General features: G+C 42.5%; 1 protein-coding gene across 1 annotated transcript in view; it reads left to right on the forward strand.

The window, feature by feature from the left end:
- LOC144767052 (cobalamin binding intrinsic factor-like) overlaps positions 1-17,525 on the forward strand; it is a 119,718-nt gene that overhangs the window by 35,140 nt on the left and 67,053 nt on the right. Inside the window, exons 2-3 of the mRNA XM_078650688.1 lie at positions 8,763-8,951; positions 12,818-12,967. Coding sequence (XP_078506814.1) covers positions 8,763-8,951; positions 12,818-12,967 — 339 coding nt within the window. The remainder of the gene's footprint in view (positions 1-8,762; positions 8,952-12,817; positions 12,968-17,525) is intronic.

Consider the following 17,525-nt stretch of genomic DNA (forward strand, 5'->3'; position numbering starts at 1 on the left):
ATAATGTTGGCAATCATGTATTTGATCACAATTTTAAAAGGTTTACCTAAACATAATAATGCACTTCTTAAACATGTTCAGAGATGTAAATTTGATAGAATTGTGATAAGATATCTTGAGCATTCTAGGGGGCCTAACAATTTATTTTTTGCACAGGGGGATCCACATTAAAAAGTTTGAAGACCAGTGGTATAGACAATTTATTCCATTGTATGTTTTCATGTGTATTTGTTTCAACAAAAGGTATTTAACCAAAACCAGGATGCAAGAGGTTACATTTGTGAAGCATGGTAAGACCTCACTGAAGAGATATCCCGACTATCATGATGTGTTTCCTTCTGTAAATCCTTCGTGGCTTATTTATGACCCATCGCGCCTGTTTTGCGCCACTGTTGCGTCACCTGTCTTGGCCCTGCAGCGGCGTAAAACATGTGTCACCTTGCAACATATTTAAAAGGTGACGCATCTGTGCAGATGCGTCACCTTGTAAAGCCCTGCGCTACGTTATACCTGCATCAGGTATAATGTATGCAGGGCCGGTGTTCCGTCCTAACAAAGCCCCGTAGAAGTGTCGCAGTGATATCTATGAGATTTCACTACGACACTACTATTCCGCCAATGTATTAAAACCTGATGCCTGCCTCATGGCAGGCGTAAGCGTGACGCAGGCCCTTTCACATAGGGCTTGCCCTATGTGAAAGGAACATTGCTGGAGTTGCATCAGGCTTCCGACACAACTCCAGTAATGCGCCATTTTTTCGTCTACAGATAAGTCAGTAATACTGACATATCTGTCATTCCTTGTGACATGATGTGTCGTACTGTAATGATGACGCATCATTGGTGTCGCAATGAGGGAGCACTGAGAAGTGTTGCGTCACTGATTTCATGCAGCGATGCATCACTGTCCATAAATGTCGCCCTTTGTTGAGGCTGTAATATGAAATACCAGTATTTGTAAGGCATACAGCTAGCTCTGAAGTGGTGTCCCGGCACTGGGGGACCTCGGGAAGATTAAGCAAGCACAAGGTGCTGGGCTAATCTGCTGCCGGCACCGGGGATCGAACCTTGAACACCATAGTCCGGAGTCAGGCACCCTGGCTGCTGTGCCACACCTCTTCCAAGGTTCCTGTACTGTTTTAACCCCTTAGCTGCGAGGGGAGGGGGGCCGCGCGCGGTACCGCTGCGCTGTGCTGTGCTGGTGACGAGCTCAGCTCGTCATGAGGCACAGCCGAGCTGCCCTCATGACGAGCTGAGCTCGTCACAGCCACCCCCGTTTTTGAACGTTCAGCACAGCGGGGAAATTATCCCTGTGTGCGAACGTTCCATCGGCTGTGACGAGCTCAGCTCGTCATGAGGGCAGCTCAACCGTCCCTCATGACGAGCTGAGCTCGTCACTAGCACACAAGGGGTAAATAAAATAAAATTTGACCATTGGCCTGTGGTTGCATATTTGTTAATATGGTGGTTCTAAGTAACGCATTATTGTGCCATATTTGTGGCATATACATTGTATGTATTTGTGTGTGTATGTTTGCGTGCGTGTGTGTATTTACTGCAAAAGACAAAGGTAAAAATGCTGTTACAGTTAGAGTGGTCACAATATCATACTTTTTTACATTAAAAAGAAAAACAGAAATTCACTGAAAAATAATAACGGTTAAAGTGTTGTTATATTAAGTAAGGCCGGGCGGAGTTGGCGTAGCGCGACTACATGGAGGTTCATGGAGTTAGGGAACTAACTCCGTGGAACTCCGCTCCGCCACCTGCCTCAACCCCCTCTAATAAAAATATGCACAAATTAAAGTCAAAAGAAATAAAAACACACTTACCTGTACTGCGGCGGCCCGTGGCTGCCCTCCTCCTCCTCACCGTCTCTCTCCTGCGTTGGACGTACACCTTGCAAAAACTGCTCATGCGGGGGCTTCGCCAACTCCGCTCCACTGCGGAGTGGGAGTCCTGCCCTATACTCCAAGTTCTCTGCGGAACACTGAGTAGGCACATTTTCTGCACACTCCGCTGGCAGAGCGGAGTTCTCCGCCCACCCTTAATATTAAGTTGAAAATTTCAGTTAAAAATTTAAATTTTAAACTAAAAAACAACTGAAATTGACCAGTTATAGTTAACTGAAGTAACTATATAGCTCTCGCACCTTTATGTACAGGATTGACAGGAAGCAATGATGTCATTTCAGATGTCATCAGTGATGTCATCAAATATGTAATTGAACAAGTCATGAGTGATGTAATATGGGAGGTCATATGCATTGTATGGTGAGGGTGCAAGCCATAATTACCTCAGTATAATATAACTGGTGAATTACAGTGTTTTTTTTTGTTTTAAAAATAATACTTTTATAATATTTCTAGGCCTTACTATGCTGTCACTTTAACGTTTGTTACTTCAGTAAATTTCAGGTTTTTTTTATAACCTAAAGTAAGATATTGTCAGATTCACTGGAACAACATTTACTTTTTTTCAGGGAATTTCAAGGGTTTATTAATGTAAAGTAAAACCTTATTACCTTACCTATAACTATAACTGCATTTTAACTTTTGTTTTTTTCAGTGGAATTCTGTGATTCTTTGATCATAATTACCCAACTCCCTCATTGACATTCCTTTTGTGGGTTGGACGTAGGTCATATAGGTAGGTATATAAATGCCTATACATACATGAATGCAGGAAACCCCCCGCCACACACGGACTTCAGCGTAGGCCTGCACCCAAACCTCCCGCAGGCTGCCACTCCCCTGTCATGTATGACTGTGGTTGGCCGCAGGGCCCAGCCCGCGCCCAACCTCCCCACACGTAACCAGCCCCCTGTGGTGCACTTGGCCATGTGTGGGGAAAGTTTAGCCACAGGGACTGGCTTGCAGCCGGCAGTGCTTCCAATGACCCACAGGTGACCAACCCCCCAACTGTGCATGAACCTCGGGCAGGCCCTGCACCCTATGCACTGTGGGTGACTAACCCAACATCACTGGCCAACTTCTAATGTAGGCACAGCCTCCCTCAGATACCCACCCCATATTTTGTTAATTCTTTTTTGGTTCTGCGGAAGTCCTGCATGACCACACCGTGGGCTACACTGGGTCCCACACGAGTGCTGTAGGACCACAGAGAAGGCCTTGCTGAGTCCTGCGATGAAAAAACAATTACATATTTTGATCACAAGGGGGTCCCTCTGGAACCCCACCCCCACAAGGGCCAGAACTCATGGTACCCCTTCCCTTCCCCTTCTATATATATATTTTTTTAAACAAACTCAAGGCATAGGAATCGTGTCCATGAGATCTGAAATGGCTGCAGCAGCATTTCTGTTGTGGTTGCAAGCATCCATTCAGATCAATCGGTACCATGGGACCACTGTGGTTCCACAATACAAAGTTGAGCGACGGGAAAATAGCTCTCTGCCAATCGGATTGCTCTATTTTTTTATTTGATCTCCTACATGACTCACAATCTGGATTTAGGACGGGGTATAGTACGGAGACAGCACTTCTAGAAGTCTCAGAGACCGTGCGGGAGAGTGTGGACAGGGGCGAGGTAACCATGCTTGTGCTCCTCGACCCGTCCGCAGCTTTCGACACGGTCTCCCACGCCATCCTACTAAACAGACTCCGTGAGATGGGGATTTGTGACACTCCTCTAGCCTGGATCACCTCTTTCCTAAAAAAACGTACACAACAAGTATGGTGCCGACCATTCTGGTCTAAAGATAAGAAACCGCTGGACTGCGGGGTGCCCCAGGGATCCGCTCTTAGTCCCCTCTTTTTTAACGTATATTTCGCACCCTTGGCGAAGGTGATTGAGACATCCGGGGTCAGAGTGATCTCATACGCTGATGATACTCAGCTTATTCTCTCCATCAGAGATCACTCACCCCTGGGTTTTACATTTTTTTAAAGTTGTTTATCGAACATTGTATCCTGGATGACATCGAATACACTTAAATTAAATACGGACAAAATGGAGGTATTATTTTTTAACCAAGCTACCCCCTTGATGCCCTCCACCTGGTGGCCTGCGGAGCTCAATCCACCACCTACCCCGGTAACAACGGCACGCAATCTTGGAGTCCAATTCGATAATGAACTATCTTTCAAAACCCAGATTCAGAAAGTTACTTCCTCTTGTTTTGGCAAACTCCGCATGCTAAAAAAAATCTCCCCCTTTCTTCCCACTGAGTCTTTAAAAACAGTGACGCATGCCTTAATCACCTCGCATCTAGACTATGCGAACAGTCTGTATGTAGGAGTGCCTGCCTACCTACTACACAGGCTACAGATCGTGCAGAACGCCGCCGCCAGGCTGATCTGTAGAGTCCCTTATCGCCATCCCATCTCACCTCATCTGAGAAAGCTACATTGGCTTCCTATCACCGCTCGTGTCAGATTCAAGGCCCTTGTACTAGTCTTTAGGGCGATGAATGGCCCCAAGTTCCTCAGAAACAGACTAAAATCAGTCAAATCAGCTCTTAATCTCAGATCTAACCACCTCCGGCTCCTACTCCCACCCAGATTCCGTCTTGCGAGGAAAGGGGGTAGAGCTTTTGCAGTGGTAGTCTCTAAACTCTGGAATTCTCTTCCCATCAATCTCCGTTTCATGGTCACTGAATCTCAATTCAGGAGCAAATTAAAGACCTTTCTATTCGCTGGATGATAACTTTCTGCCCCTGCTGCCTGCAGTCCTTAGCGCCGGGACACCCCCGTTGGGGGTAGCCGTGCGCTTAACACATATCAATAATAATAATAATAATAATTTCTGGCCCTGTGAGAGTACTACAGTACTCCTGGGGATCAACATCCAGGCTTCATTAACTGCCGAACTCTAAATTACTCGGCTGAACAGATTTACACCAAATCACAACAAGCATTGGTAAATGCATTCGGTTTGGCCTATGTGATTAATAATAAGCTGTTTTGTGTTGTAAGTTGTAGCTTGCTGAGTAGTTGCATGATATCAGTTGTACAAAAAGACAATATTTTGTGCTGTTACTAGTGGAACAGTGCAGGTAAGTAATAACAACAATTTAAAAATGAAATGAAAGAGGGAAAAATTGAATTAGGTGATGTAATAACAATATTGTGTGTTTAGATGAGTTCTGACAACTTTTTGCCCCACTGCCACTGCTCCTGCTACACCAGTCAAATCATGACCCTGTTGTCTGCAAGTTAACTGCACTTTGAGTGCCTGTTTAGTAGTAAAATATAGAAATAGTAGGTGTTTAGTGGAGTGCCTAGAGCTTTTGGTCCTGGTGTCACTGCACCAGCTGCACCAGTAAAATCATAACTCTGTTGTCTGCAAGGTAACTGCACTTTTGAGTGCCTGTTTAGTTTAACATTTTAGCAATAATCTGTGTTTAGTGGGGTCCCTTGAGTGTGTTGCCCTGGTGCTACTGCACCTGCTGCACCATTCAAATCAAGTCCTTTTAACTGCAAAGTTGTCTGCAAAGTTGTCTGCAAGGTGACTGCATTTGTGGCTGCCTGTTTAGTAGTAAAATATAGAAGAGTTTTTGTATATTGAGTTTATTTTTAATGTGCAATGTTTATGACAACATTTAGAATTTGATCATAATGACCAAATAGATACATTTGAAACCAATCCAATAAAACCTACAAAGTGCAAAGAGAGGGTCTGAGGCATAAATGAGAAATGCCACAAACATTCTAAGGCTAAAGCATCTGCTTTACACAACTAAGTAATAAAAAGCAAGCATTCCAGCATACTGTTAGAAGCTGTCTTCCTTTTCAGTTGGAAGAGATCTTATCTTGAGAGTGAATGGGGCTGAAACAGTGTGAACAGCTTTTGCAGAACTATTGTAAATGTGTGCAGACAGGGGACGTTAACAAAAAAAAAGCAAATGAACACTTTAATTCTGTTTTGGGAACTGATGAGAGCCCCCTTTCAAGAATCATTAAATACAAGAGATTTCACAAGCACGGTGCAAGTAAAGTGAAGGAAAACCTAAAAAGCATACTTTCTGAGTGAAGATCTAGCTTTCTGCCAAATGGTGAGTAATTCTGTTCAGCCGTTTTTTTCTAAAAATACTTCCTAAAAGTCCTATGGGAAAGAGTTTGAGACCCTTCTTTTTCTTGCCCCTTGCTTCACGAATCATCTTGAAACATTAAATGTTCCAGGAGGGAGCTGGGGTAAATTAACTTTTTTGTTGAAAAGTTTTGTCAAGATTCATCAAACACCACCAACATTATTAGCAAAACAAAACAAGCATTGAAAATGCAATAGGTCTCGCAATAACGCGAGTCTGAACTATTAGCATTGTAAATGATTATGCCCTTTATTTTTGCGTTCTGGTTTTTGGAACATAAATAAAAGACTTTGCCATTTACAAGGCCTATAGCTTAAATTTGCGTTAAAACGAGACCTATTGCATTGCAATGGTGGTGGTGCTGCTGAGTTTTCTCTGAATCTGCACCCACAATCTGCACCCGTGTGTGAGTGGCGTTGCGTGTGTGAGTGGCATTGCGTGTGTGAGTGGCGTTGCGTGTGCGAGTGGCATTGCGTGTGCGAGTGGCGTTGCGTGTGCGAGTGGCGTTGCGTGTGCGCGTGGCGTTGCGCGTGTGAGTGGCGTTGCGCGTGTGAGTGGCGTTGCGCGTGTGAGTGGCGTTGCGCGTGTCAGTGGCGTTGCGCGTGTCAGTGGTGTTGCGCGTGTCAGTGGCGTTGCGCGTGTCAGTGGCGTTGCGCGTGTCAGTGGCGTTGCGCGTGTCAGTGGCGTTGCGTGTGTGAGTGGTGTTGCTTGGGTGAGTGGCGTTGCGTGGGTGAGTGTGGTGTTGCGTGGATGATAGTGGGCTTGCGTGGGTGTGAGTGGCGTTGCTTGTCTGTAAGTGTTGCTGTGTGGGTGAAAGTGGCACAGAGCCTTTGATGTGACATTTCACCCAGTGTTTCCTCCTGAAATGTGAAAGGAAAATATAGAAGGTGTCTGTATTTTGTTGCAGAACTCAGAATCCCGAATCCAAATCTGGATTAAATGTCAGTTGAAATTATAAAGAAACTAAACAAAAAAGACATCTATCAAAATAAAACAAGATAAAATGTGTATTAACCTCATATCTTAAGTAGTTATGCAAGGAATAACCAGGCTTGTCCTGTAAAATGTACCAGGCTTGTCCTTGAAGACAAGGAGGGAAGGGAGCTGAAACCGCCTGGGCAAGCCAACCCGTATTCAATTACCGGGAAGAACAGTAAAACGGCGAATAGCACAAGAACCGCGTATGTCTTAATATTTTATGTTTCCACCGGGTGTGCACAAATTATCAAAGCGACGGACCCGCCAGAGCATTAGTCAGTGCTTCTGCAATCATATTCTGGAGATTTACATTCTGTTCTCTCTCTGTGTGAGCCTCTTCATTGCTGCAGTCTGTCTAAGAAGGATGCTCTCGAGCCAATAATGTATGAGTGGCATCCCTAACACATCCGGTCCCCCGAGGCTACTGAGACCTTTGTGTGTGTCTGGCTTCCTTTAGGATACACTTCTTGCTGGAAGAGTATGGAGAAAGATAAGCGCAATACAGGTTTCAGCTCTTTCTTGAAGGATTACTGTCCAGAACAAATGCGCAATTCAGGGCATGAAAATGAATTTAATCTGTAAAATGTGTAACCATGGTATTACGGGCTGCTCCTGCTGACACTGCGGAACTTTTACACAAGGTTTATAAATCTGTCAAGTTTTGAAGACTGTGATTCAGCGTGCGGCATGGCGGGAAATAAACATGCACCTTACACGGAATGATGATTGATGCAAGACCTGAGTGTAAGATCACTTGGACTCGGCTTTGGGATTCACAGATATGCAGGGCAGTAGGGTGTGGGTGTATGTACGTCACCATTGCATCATAGGTTTTCCATCGTGGGATGTTACATTGCAAGTGAGTACATCAGGAGTTTTACTTCCAGGTTAGGATTTCAGTACTTCGCAGTCTTTTACCTCGCAGATAAGTTAAGTTTTAATGGCACAGAGCCTTTGATGTGGCCTGGCGCAGGAGAAATGCTGCTGCTGCTAATTAAATACAAGAGCGGCCGGGAAGCGGCCAGGAAACACAAGTACGGCCGGCCACATAATTAGGAGAGGAGAAGCCGCACAGCACACGCTGGGAGAAGCCCTTTGATGTGCTGTGCTGCCGCGATGCGCGCTCTGTGCTGGGGGAGGGGGGAGGGCCATTAGGAACAGGAACAGATGGCCATGAAAGTGTATGGGCCAAATGCGCGTGCCTGTACGTGCACTCGAAGAAAACGCCACGGAAAAAAGCGGTGGTTTGACAATCCGTTTGAGCACTTGAATTCTCCCCCATTTCCCATTGCTTCGCAATGGTAAAGGACGAGACCTAAAAAACACTGGGCCCGATTCACAGAATGAATTTAAGGCTCAATCCTAAACTTACTACTATTTTGGTATTCACAGAATACACTTACTACTTTTTGCATTCATAGATTGAATTTACTACTTTTGGTATTCACAGAAGTTAGGATTTTGTCTTAAGTCTGTCTTAAGTCTGTCTTAAGTTTGTCCTAAGACAAACTTAAGACAAAATCCTAACTTCTGTGAATACCAAAAGTAGTAAATTCATTCTGTGAATGCCAAAAGTAGTAAGTGCCTTCTGTGAATTCCAAAATAGTAGTAAGTTTAGGATTGAGTCTTAAGTTCATTCTGTGAATCGGGCCCACTCTTACTCTTACTAGGGGAACTGACCTACCTATAACTATATTTCTCGCTCTAAAGGTCTCCTTTTCTCTCCTACCAGGGATGAATGACGCCCAGGACTCTCAGCTCAAGAGTCTCCTGCAGGTCATGCTCAGGTCCTGGGATGCAACGGTGACCCCCAACCCCAGCATCCTGCTCGCCCTGCGGCTGGCCACATACCACAACCTGAAGGTGGAGAAGGCTATGGTCCTGAAGCTGAAGGAGGATGCTGTGCAGAGGATTAAAAATAGTAAGCAAGCTACTTTTTACTGCATGCCATTCCATTCTGCACCTCTGACCCTGTGACCTCAGCATTTACAACACCCCCCTACATTTACACCTTTCCTTAACTGTCTTCAAATCTAAAACTATACCAGGACAATTCACACAAGGCTTCTGGGTATGTGAACGTGTTATTGCAGAGTACTACTTCATGTACACCTAATGAAGTTCACAGACTCCGCCTTACTGGAGCGGGAGCTTGAGAGTATAAGGTAGAAAGCGGGGTAACATGCCTTGGGGACGGTTTGGCACAGAGAGTTACTATGGGCCCATGTCCCTGGAAGCCCTAATGAAGAATGCATAAAATCTCATAATAATGACAAATGATCGTAGAGTATAACGTTTCATTCAAACACCTTGATTCCTTCTACCGACAACCACCTGCATAGATTGAGTAGTCAATCAGTTTAGGGGATAGGTTTTAAATATGGCCATTTCTTTTTAATTCTTGATAAATGCCATTGACCCATGTGGGCCCTCTGATGTGGATGCGCATAGGAGGACAATAGTGAAGATAGAGAACTTCAATATCCAATGCTTGTTTAAATCTTACCACAGGTAAAATTTAACAAATCAGTTTATTGCTATTTTTCGGGGAATTTTAGGTCATCACATTTGCAAGGTTCTCCTAGATGTAGCTATCCCTCAAAATACCACGTGCAGGCATTTAAAGGATCTCCCATACATTGGGGCCTGTTGGTACAAACGTACCCTATGGCCTGCCCAAAGAAGACCTAAACCCAATGATAAAGCAGACCACATGAGTGGATAAGGGTTTTCACAACCTAAGAATATCCTTTTGTACACTTTGGTAGGAACTTTCACCCCCCTCTCTTTTTGTGGATTGTCATTCTTTTTGATCTTGACAGTCCTCTAGAAATTTCTCTCAGTACCTTCTTGATGATGAACATAACATCTTTAATCACCTGAAATAGGGCGCTTCAAAACCTTCCCATAGAAATTTTAAATAAACAAAACATAAACAGTTCATAATAAAATTATCCTTTCCATCTTGGGTCAATCTATCTAATTGCTGGAATATCACCTATATCCTAATAGTCTATTAGATTCCAAGTCACAAAAACAAAGCCTAACTAGTCTTATAAATATAGAAATGCTTCAAACCTTACTGATATGCAAGTGTGAACTCCTTGATAGAAATTACATTAAACAGATAATCTAAATCCAATATAACATAGTAAAAAACAAAACATTAATGAATAATGACAGTAGAGCCCAAATTTAAATTACAGATGAAGCTGGAAATTGTTTTTAAACTAATAATACCAAATATTTCCTAAGCTACAGTCCATAGCCCATTCTCTGTGTCCGTTTCTAATATTGTTGTATGTTGTCCAGCATTTCAGTAGCCCATTGGATACTAAAAACAAACCATTACTTTAATATCTATGTGTCTTTGTAAGAGTCGTGTAACGGTATGTGTGCATTTCACATTGTATCTATACTTAGATCCAAACAGAGTGTTTTCCAAAGCCTATGAGAGGAGGCATCCATCACCATTCAGTATGTCACCAGCAAGCATTTTCTTAGAGAGATGAAAATTGAGTCCAATTTAACTATCTCTGATTTTTTTTTTTACTGAGGTGAGTAGCGCCTGCGGTTTTGTGAAGAAGCCTAATGGCGTCACAATGTGTTATCACATACCTGATCTTAAACGTATTATGCATTATATGTTGATAGTAAGGTAGCAAAGCAATGAGGAAAGAGGCAATGAATATATATTTAAATATAGAATTTACTGCCAAGGCTATCCTGTAGACACGGGTCTAAGCTAAGCAAGGAGACGAAAATTTAAATCCAATATCGCTTGTTCAAGTTGTGTAATTTGTAAGAAGAAAATTAAGACTTCTAGATGAATATTTCTGACATTGTGATACTTTATTTGCTTTTCTATATGACACTGCCTATTTTTTAAAGGGATGACCTCAAAGGTAATGAGAAAGACCAAGATATGAGGTGAGAGACTTATTGACAGAGATGGACATCTGGAAAGGGATGGAGAGCTGGTGGCCCAAAGAACTACAGATAAAGATGAAATAGATACAGAGATGGCACAACACAACAAAATTAAAAAACATGACAGAGATTAAGGATTAGGGCCTGGTCCAGATATGGAATCATGAAAGCAGACAGAGAGATTGAGAGGGGCACAGATTGAGGAGCTGTCACAGTGCTGTCACAGAGGTGAAGTAAATATGTAGATTCTTACAGAGAGGTTATGCACAAGAGACAGATCCTTAAATTGAGAGGAAAGATCAATTCACAAAAGTCTGTTTTGAAGTAAGTTAGGAGATTCCAGGATATCTCAGTTTATACTTCAAGTTGTCTTCTGGACACTTTCCAATGATGAATCCACTCAGGTGGTACAGCAGAATCCATCAGTTCCAAACAAAGCTAAGAGGGAGAGGCTTTCTAACTAGCACAACAATGAAACTTTTGTCAGGATCGGGCAATGCTGGGACCTTCAGCTCATAGGGACCGCTCCAACAGGGGGGAGAGGTTGTTCTTAAAGTGAGCAGCAAAAAATTGAAACACCCGGTGCCAGATTATTGGTGGAGAGACCAGACCTCACTCTCATGTGCGGATTCCAGAGATGAAGCTGGGAACTTAAAAGGCGGTGACACTCTGTGGGCCGATTCACAGAAAGAATTTAAGACTCAATCCTAAACTTATTACTATTTTGGTATTCACAGAATGCACTTACTACTTTTGGTATTCACAGAATGAACTTACTACTTTTGGTATTCACAGAAGTTAGGATGTTGTCTTAAATTTGTCTTAAGACAGACTTAAGACAGATTTAAGACAGACTTAAGTTAGGATTTTGTCTTAAGTCGGTTTTAAGTCTGTCTTAAAACAACATCCTAACTTCTGTGAATACCAATAGTAGTAAGTGCATTCTGTGAATACCAAAATAGTAGTAAATTTAGGATTGAGTCTTAAATTCATTCTGTGAATCGGCCCCTGTATCTTTTGTCTTATGTTGGAGAGGGTTGCAGTGGGCCGCCAGGGTGGTGGAATTGCAATGCAAGATTTTGAACTTGATTCTATGGTCTAGTGGGAACTAGTGGAGATTTCAGGGCCAGTGTTAGTAGTCCATTTTTAACAGGTTCCTTCTACATGTGGCTTCCTCACACTGGATCCTGTGGCTCTTCCTCGTTATCTGTGTCTTTGGAACAATGATACAGCAAACCAAGAAGGGCTCACTGACATAAAGACGCGAAGGAAGAGACAAAGAGACAGTGATTGAGAAGGAGATGGAAAGGAAGACCCAACTATACGCAGATATTTTCAAAGATCACAACAATTATTAAAGGATACATCCAAATAAGTAGACAGGGAGATTACTTTTGAAAGACAGATCCCAGAATTGAAATGGTGAGAAAGCAAACACTGAGACATAAATTGGAAGTCAGATCCAATGAGGAGACGCATATACAAAGGCTCACACCTTGGACATACAGATAGCTATTGAGAAACAATTAAAAAAAATAGAGACGGTCGACTACTATCGAGAAACAGGTCCATGGACTCAAACTTAGATGCAGCTATGTAAAGTCAGATCCAAATGAAGGCAAGGGAAGACAGCACCCGAGGACGACTGCTAAGGCTAATACACACGAATACCAAGTTAAACATAACCAAGATGAGAGAGAGCGAATGAGAGACATCTCCAGAGATAAAAAAAGGGATAAATGATAAAAACATGCTAAAACTGAGGAAGAAGGGACTGAATCAGAAGCTCCCAGAGATGGGCATGTTAAATATTGTCTCCAGCAGATTAAGTCATGTCATATCTGTCTTCTTTTGTAGACAAGGACTTCTCTTCAGGGCTGGTGGCCCTGTACGTGCTGGCTCTACAGGCTTCCTGCCAGAACCCCCAACAGGTTAGAGCTTTAAACTCCAAAATCAACCTGGTAAATATCCTGAAGAAGAAATACCAGGAGGAGCTGAGGAACATCGGTAAGTCGTGACTGTCTAGCTGTTCTTAAGTCCTCCTAGCCCTCTCATTCTCTATGTATCTACATCTGTTCCCTCACTCTTTCTCTCGCTACCTCTACCATTTGTTCCCTCCTTCTCTCTCATCCCTAAACTCTCTTCTCTTTTTCTTCCCTCATCCTTTTCCATTATCTCTCTCTCGCTCTCTTTCTCTCTCTGTCATTCTCTCCGCTCTCTAAATTGGTTTCCATCTCTTACCTTTCCATCTTCTGCCACACCATTTTCTCCTCACCGTTGTTCCTCTCCAGTGCTAATCTCCTGTTTGTCCCCGTCTCTTTCCCCTTCTTGTTTTTTCTCTACAACCTTTGCGCTCTTCTCTTGTCTCTACTTTCCTTTTTCCTCATGCTTTTCATGTCCCATCTGTCATCTGTCCACCTGCCACCTTCTCCTCTTACAAACCATTTTACCCCCAACATCTCTTTCTTGCCTGTTGTTACTCCATCTCATCTGCCTCATCTCTATAGCTCTCTGCTCTGCATTTTCCTGTCTTGCATCCCCACTAATCTATTTCTTCCGCATCATCGTCTGTCTCTCTCCTCTCACTGAGCCGCTTCTTCTCTTCTTATCTTTCGCAAGAAGCTGAAAACCTGACTTTTGATTAAGCCACCATGGCTGGCCTCACACACCTGCTACAGAGCGCCTGGACACCCTCACAAGTGACTAGCACACTATAAAATCACCAATAACTTAAAATAATCTCCTCTACCTCCTAATTCTCCTTTCTTTACAACTCTATTTTGCCTCTACAGCCTTCTTCACATGCCCTCTTCCTCCTAAGTTCTGTAGTCGAACCATCATCTTTCCCTAGCTACTGCTGCCTCTCCCTCTCCCAGTCTTTTCATTGCACCCTCCTCAATAACTCTAATGGGGGTTGGGCTGCATTGAGCATTGAATTAAAGGGGTTACCGCAATAGGGTTAGGTAAGAGTCGTCAGGGAACATGAAAACTAGATTCTTGTGCCGAACAAGCAATCCCTTGTATTATTTTGCCTTCTTTTGTGCTCTTCAGAAAATAGTAAAAAGGTTCAACATATGCCATGCATATGCCCATTTTGTAACAAGAGCAATCCATGTAGAATCTTACATGGATAGCCTGCCAGAAAGACTTTCCAACCATTGAGAAAGAGCAAACGTGCATCACGAGGGTCAATGAGTTGATCTGCTCATAGGCATTATAAAACAACATTGTATGCCCGTGGTCCAATGGTATTGTACCGGAACCCAAAGTCCATTCAGAGATCAATGGATTCCTGGAAAGAATCAATAGATCATGGGGTGTATACTAGAGTGTCCTTAGAGGTGACACAGTTACTTCATCTGTATGCATTGTCCTATTGGCATGTCGAAAGGTGTCTGTTGCCCAGTAATGGCGTCCATGCATTGCAACCCTAATAAGTGTTGGTTCTCCTCATGACGGGGACCTAAATGGTGGAGTGGAAATATTCCAACTAGAATAGTGGTACAAAAGTAATTTTTTAATGGTCACCTATCAAGGTGTAACAAAACCTCTAGGGGCAAGATTTGTTGAGGGGTTGGGGTGGCGTATCATACTGAAGCTTAGGCAGTTGCCAACCTCCTTGAAGACATAGTTAACTCTAGGGTCTGTGTGCACAAAAGAAGCAGAAGTTTCAATAGTACAAATAGTGCTGAAGAGAAGAGAAGAGAGTTAACCACATTGTATCAACATGCTTTAAGGGTCAAGGGTACACATTAAAGTAAGTGCACCAATCCCCCAAGCACACGCTCAGTTGTAAATCATATTCTGAACACAATTTCAGAACAACAGCTTTTGTTCTTTTGTTGTTTTCTTTATTTTCTCTCTTCTTTGTAGCCAACACGTGTTTCGTCATGGCGGGGTGTACGGCACTACTTCCTCAGGGCTAAAAATATAATAAAGAATAGCATACAAGTTGCAGTGTGTAACTTACACACATTGAGTACCACTGGTGATACCGTGCACATTAACATTGTCATAAGTGGTGATCGACTGTCGAAACCCATGCTCATATGTACATTGGTGAATTCCACATTTCTTGTTTCTTCTTTTTTGTGGTCTTTCAAACAAATAGTTGCCAATAGTGGTGTTGTAACATTTGTGAAGCACCAAAGTCAAATCTGTCAAGGCGTGGTGCCCTTCCAAATAGTTAGCATGTGTCACGCGGGTCATATAAAATATGTCCTTATGCACCCAATGCATGCCTGTCTTTTCCATGATATGGTTCATTGGATCAATCCTGTAGTCAAATGTATAGAAATGTGTCATTAAATATCAATAGCGAGCCATGATTGCGTTCCAGATATCAGAGGAGCCTAATCCTTATGTGATGCGTCTGTACAAAACAACAATATCATATTCAATGTTGATTGTGCGGAACCCCATGAAATCAGTACTTAAAGTGTTTTAGTCTAATTTAAGTGGACCATGGCCAAAACTCCTAGGATGGAGATGCAAAAATAAGTCGGGGATATGAATTTGTGATCCTAGCTAGCCCCATATCTGGCCTCCTTCTATTGCAATAGTTCCGCTGCCATAAGACGCTCGACCAATACGACTCATTCATTCCTGCCTTGCAGTACCATCCATCTGCTGATCCGCAGCACAACGTAGGCCGATCCTATCTATTTATGTGTGGCGTTCTCTGCTCCGAATGCGGAGGCTCCATAGTTGTAGATGTACTATTAGTAAAATTAAACTTGTAGTTTCTGGATACCCAAAAAATAGTAAACTGACCTAAAAGTGTGAATCAGGCCCTCTGTGTCTTAATCTCACCTGGAGCCAAATGGGAAATGTGTTTATTTAAATACATCGGGCCCGATTAACAGAATGAATTTAAGACTCAATCCTAAACTTACTACTATTTTGGCATTCACAGAATGAACTTACTACTTTTGGTATTCACAGAAGTTTGGATTTTATCTTAAGTTTGTCTTAAGACAAACTTAAGACAGAATGCACTTACTACTTTTGGCATTCACAGGATGAACTTACTACTATTTTGGTATTTACAGAATGAATTTACTACTTTTGGTATTCACAGAAGTTAGGATTTTGCCTTAAGTTTGTCTTAAGACAAACTTAAGACAGACTTAAGACAGATTTAAGACAAAATCCTAACTTCTGTGAATACCAAAAGTAGTAAGTTCATTCAGTGAATACCAAAATAGTATTAAGTTTAGGATTGAGTCTTAAATTCATTTTGTGAATCGGGCCCAAGAGGAGAAGACAATCCTTCAAAGCTGTCTTAGTGTGAGACACCATTGACTGATTTCATCAAGAATAAAACAAAAAATTATGACCTTCCATGTAGAGAGAAATCTTACTGTGGCCATTATGTTTTCCAGAAAGGGTGACTACCTTGGTTCTTCTTCATTCAATTGGTAATTGCTATGAAAATCTAAAAAAATTATGAACAATAGAATTCTGGATTATGATAGCAATCACATATCTTAATGTGTGTGTGTGTGGGTTTGCGTCTGCATGTGTGTGAGGGTGTGCATGTGTGTGTGTGTGTGCGTAAGCATACTTGGAAACTATAGGGACTGATTTAGGAGCATATTAACAACAACCCTCGATAATTATCGCAGAACGCGCTTGGCGTGATTTATTTATCGCCATCTATCGCCGGATTACATCGCCCTGTTAGCGTTGTATTAGCAACGCTTTACTCACATGCGATGTAAAATCCTGCGATAGACGGCGATAAGCATCATTAGCGTATTTAATCCAGTGATATGGGAACTGCGCTAATGAAATGCTTGGTAATCGGGAGATGTGGATTTATCCTTCCAATCCACCTCCCATTCATAGTATGGTCAAGCCAGATTATTTGCAGAAAAAGGGGGTTTAGCGCTACTTTTGACATCACTTCGCGGAACCGGTGCAGCGTTGTAAATAACGCGAAGCTGTGGTAGGGAGGGTTTGTCATGTAGTATTTCTAAGGTACGCCCACTTTACATGTCATTAGCGATGTCTATCGCTGACATGCAAAGTGGGGAAAAAAACGACTCTTATCGCAAGGAAACTCGCACTACTGCATGGTAGCGAGTCCTTGTAAATTGTGCGATAAAGAAATCGCTGCTCTTTTGGCGATATGTGCCGAAAAAGCGGCAATACATCTCTTGATAATATGCCCCATGGAGTTTTGTAGCTGGCTTAATCCATCACCATGTGACTGATATCCCATCTGACTTATCAAAAGTGCATTGTATCCTATGGCACATGTAATATGGTGGATGGGATATCTGTCACATTCGGGCTTTGTGCCAAAAAGCAACGCCTCTTTAAAGCTGGAATACTTTTATTTTGTTCTTACTTTTCCCACTTTGCACGTGTGCTGCACTGTCAGTGGGAAAGATTTTAAGATGTGTTTTTTACTTTAAAGATTGACTTCCAGTACAAAGCCTATGCCAGGCACCTTTGCAGTTGCATGATTTTTTAATAAATATACCCCTTAATATGACGCATGAGACTAGTTCGTTCATTATTTTAATTACAGTTCTTTCCATTTAAATATATGTTGAAG

This window comes from Lissotriton helveticus, chromosome 1_1 (genome assembly GCF_964261635.1).
Source record: "Lissotriton helveticus chromosome 1_1, aLisHel1.1, whole genome shotgun sequence".
NCBI lineage: Eukaryota > Metazoa > Chordata > Amphibia > Caudata > Salamandridae > Lissotriton > Lissotriton helveticus.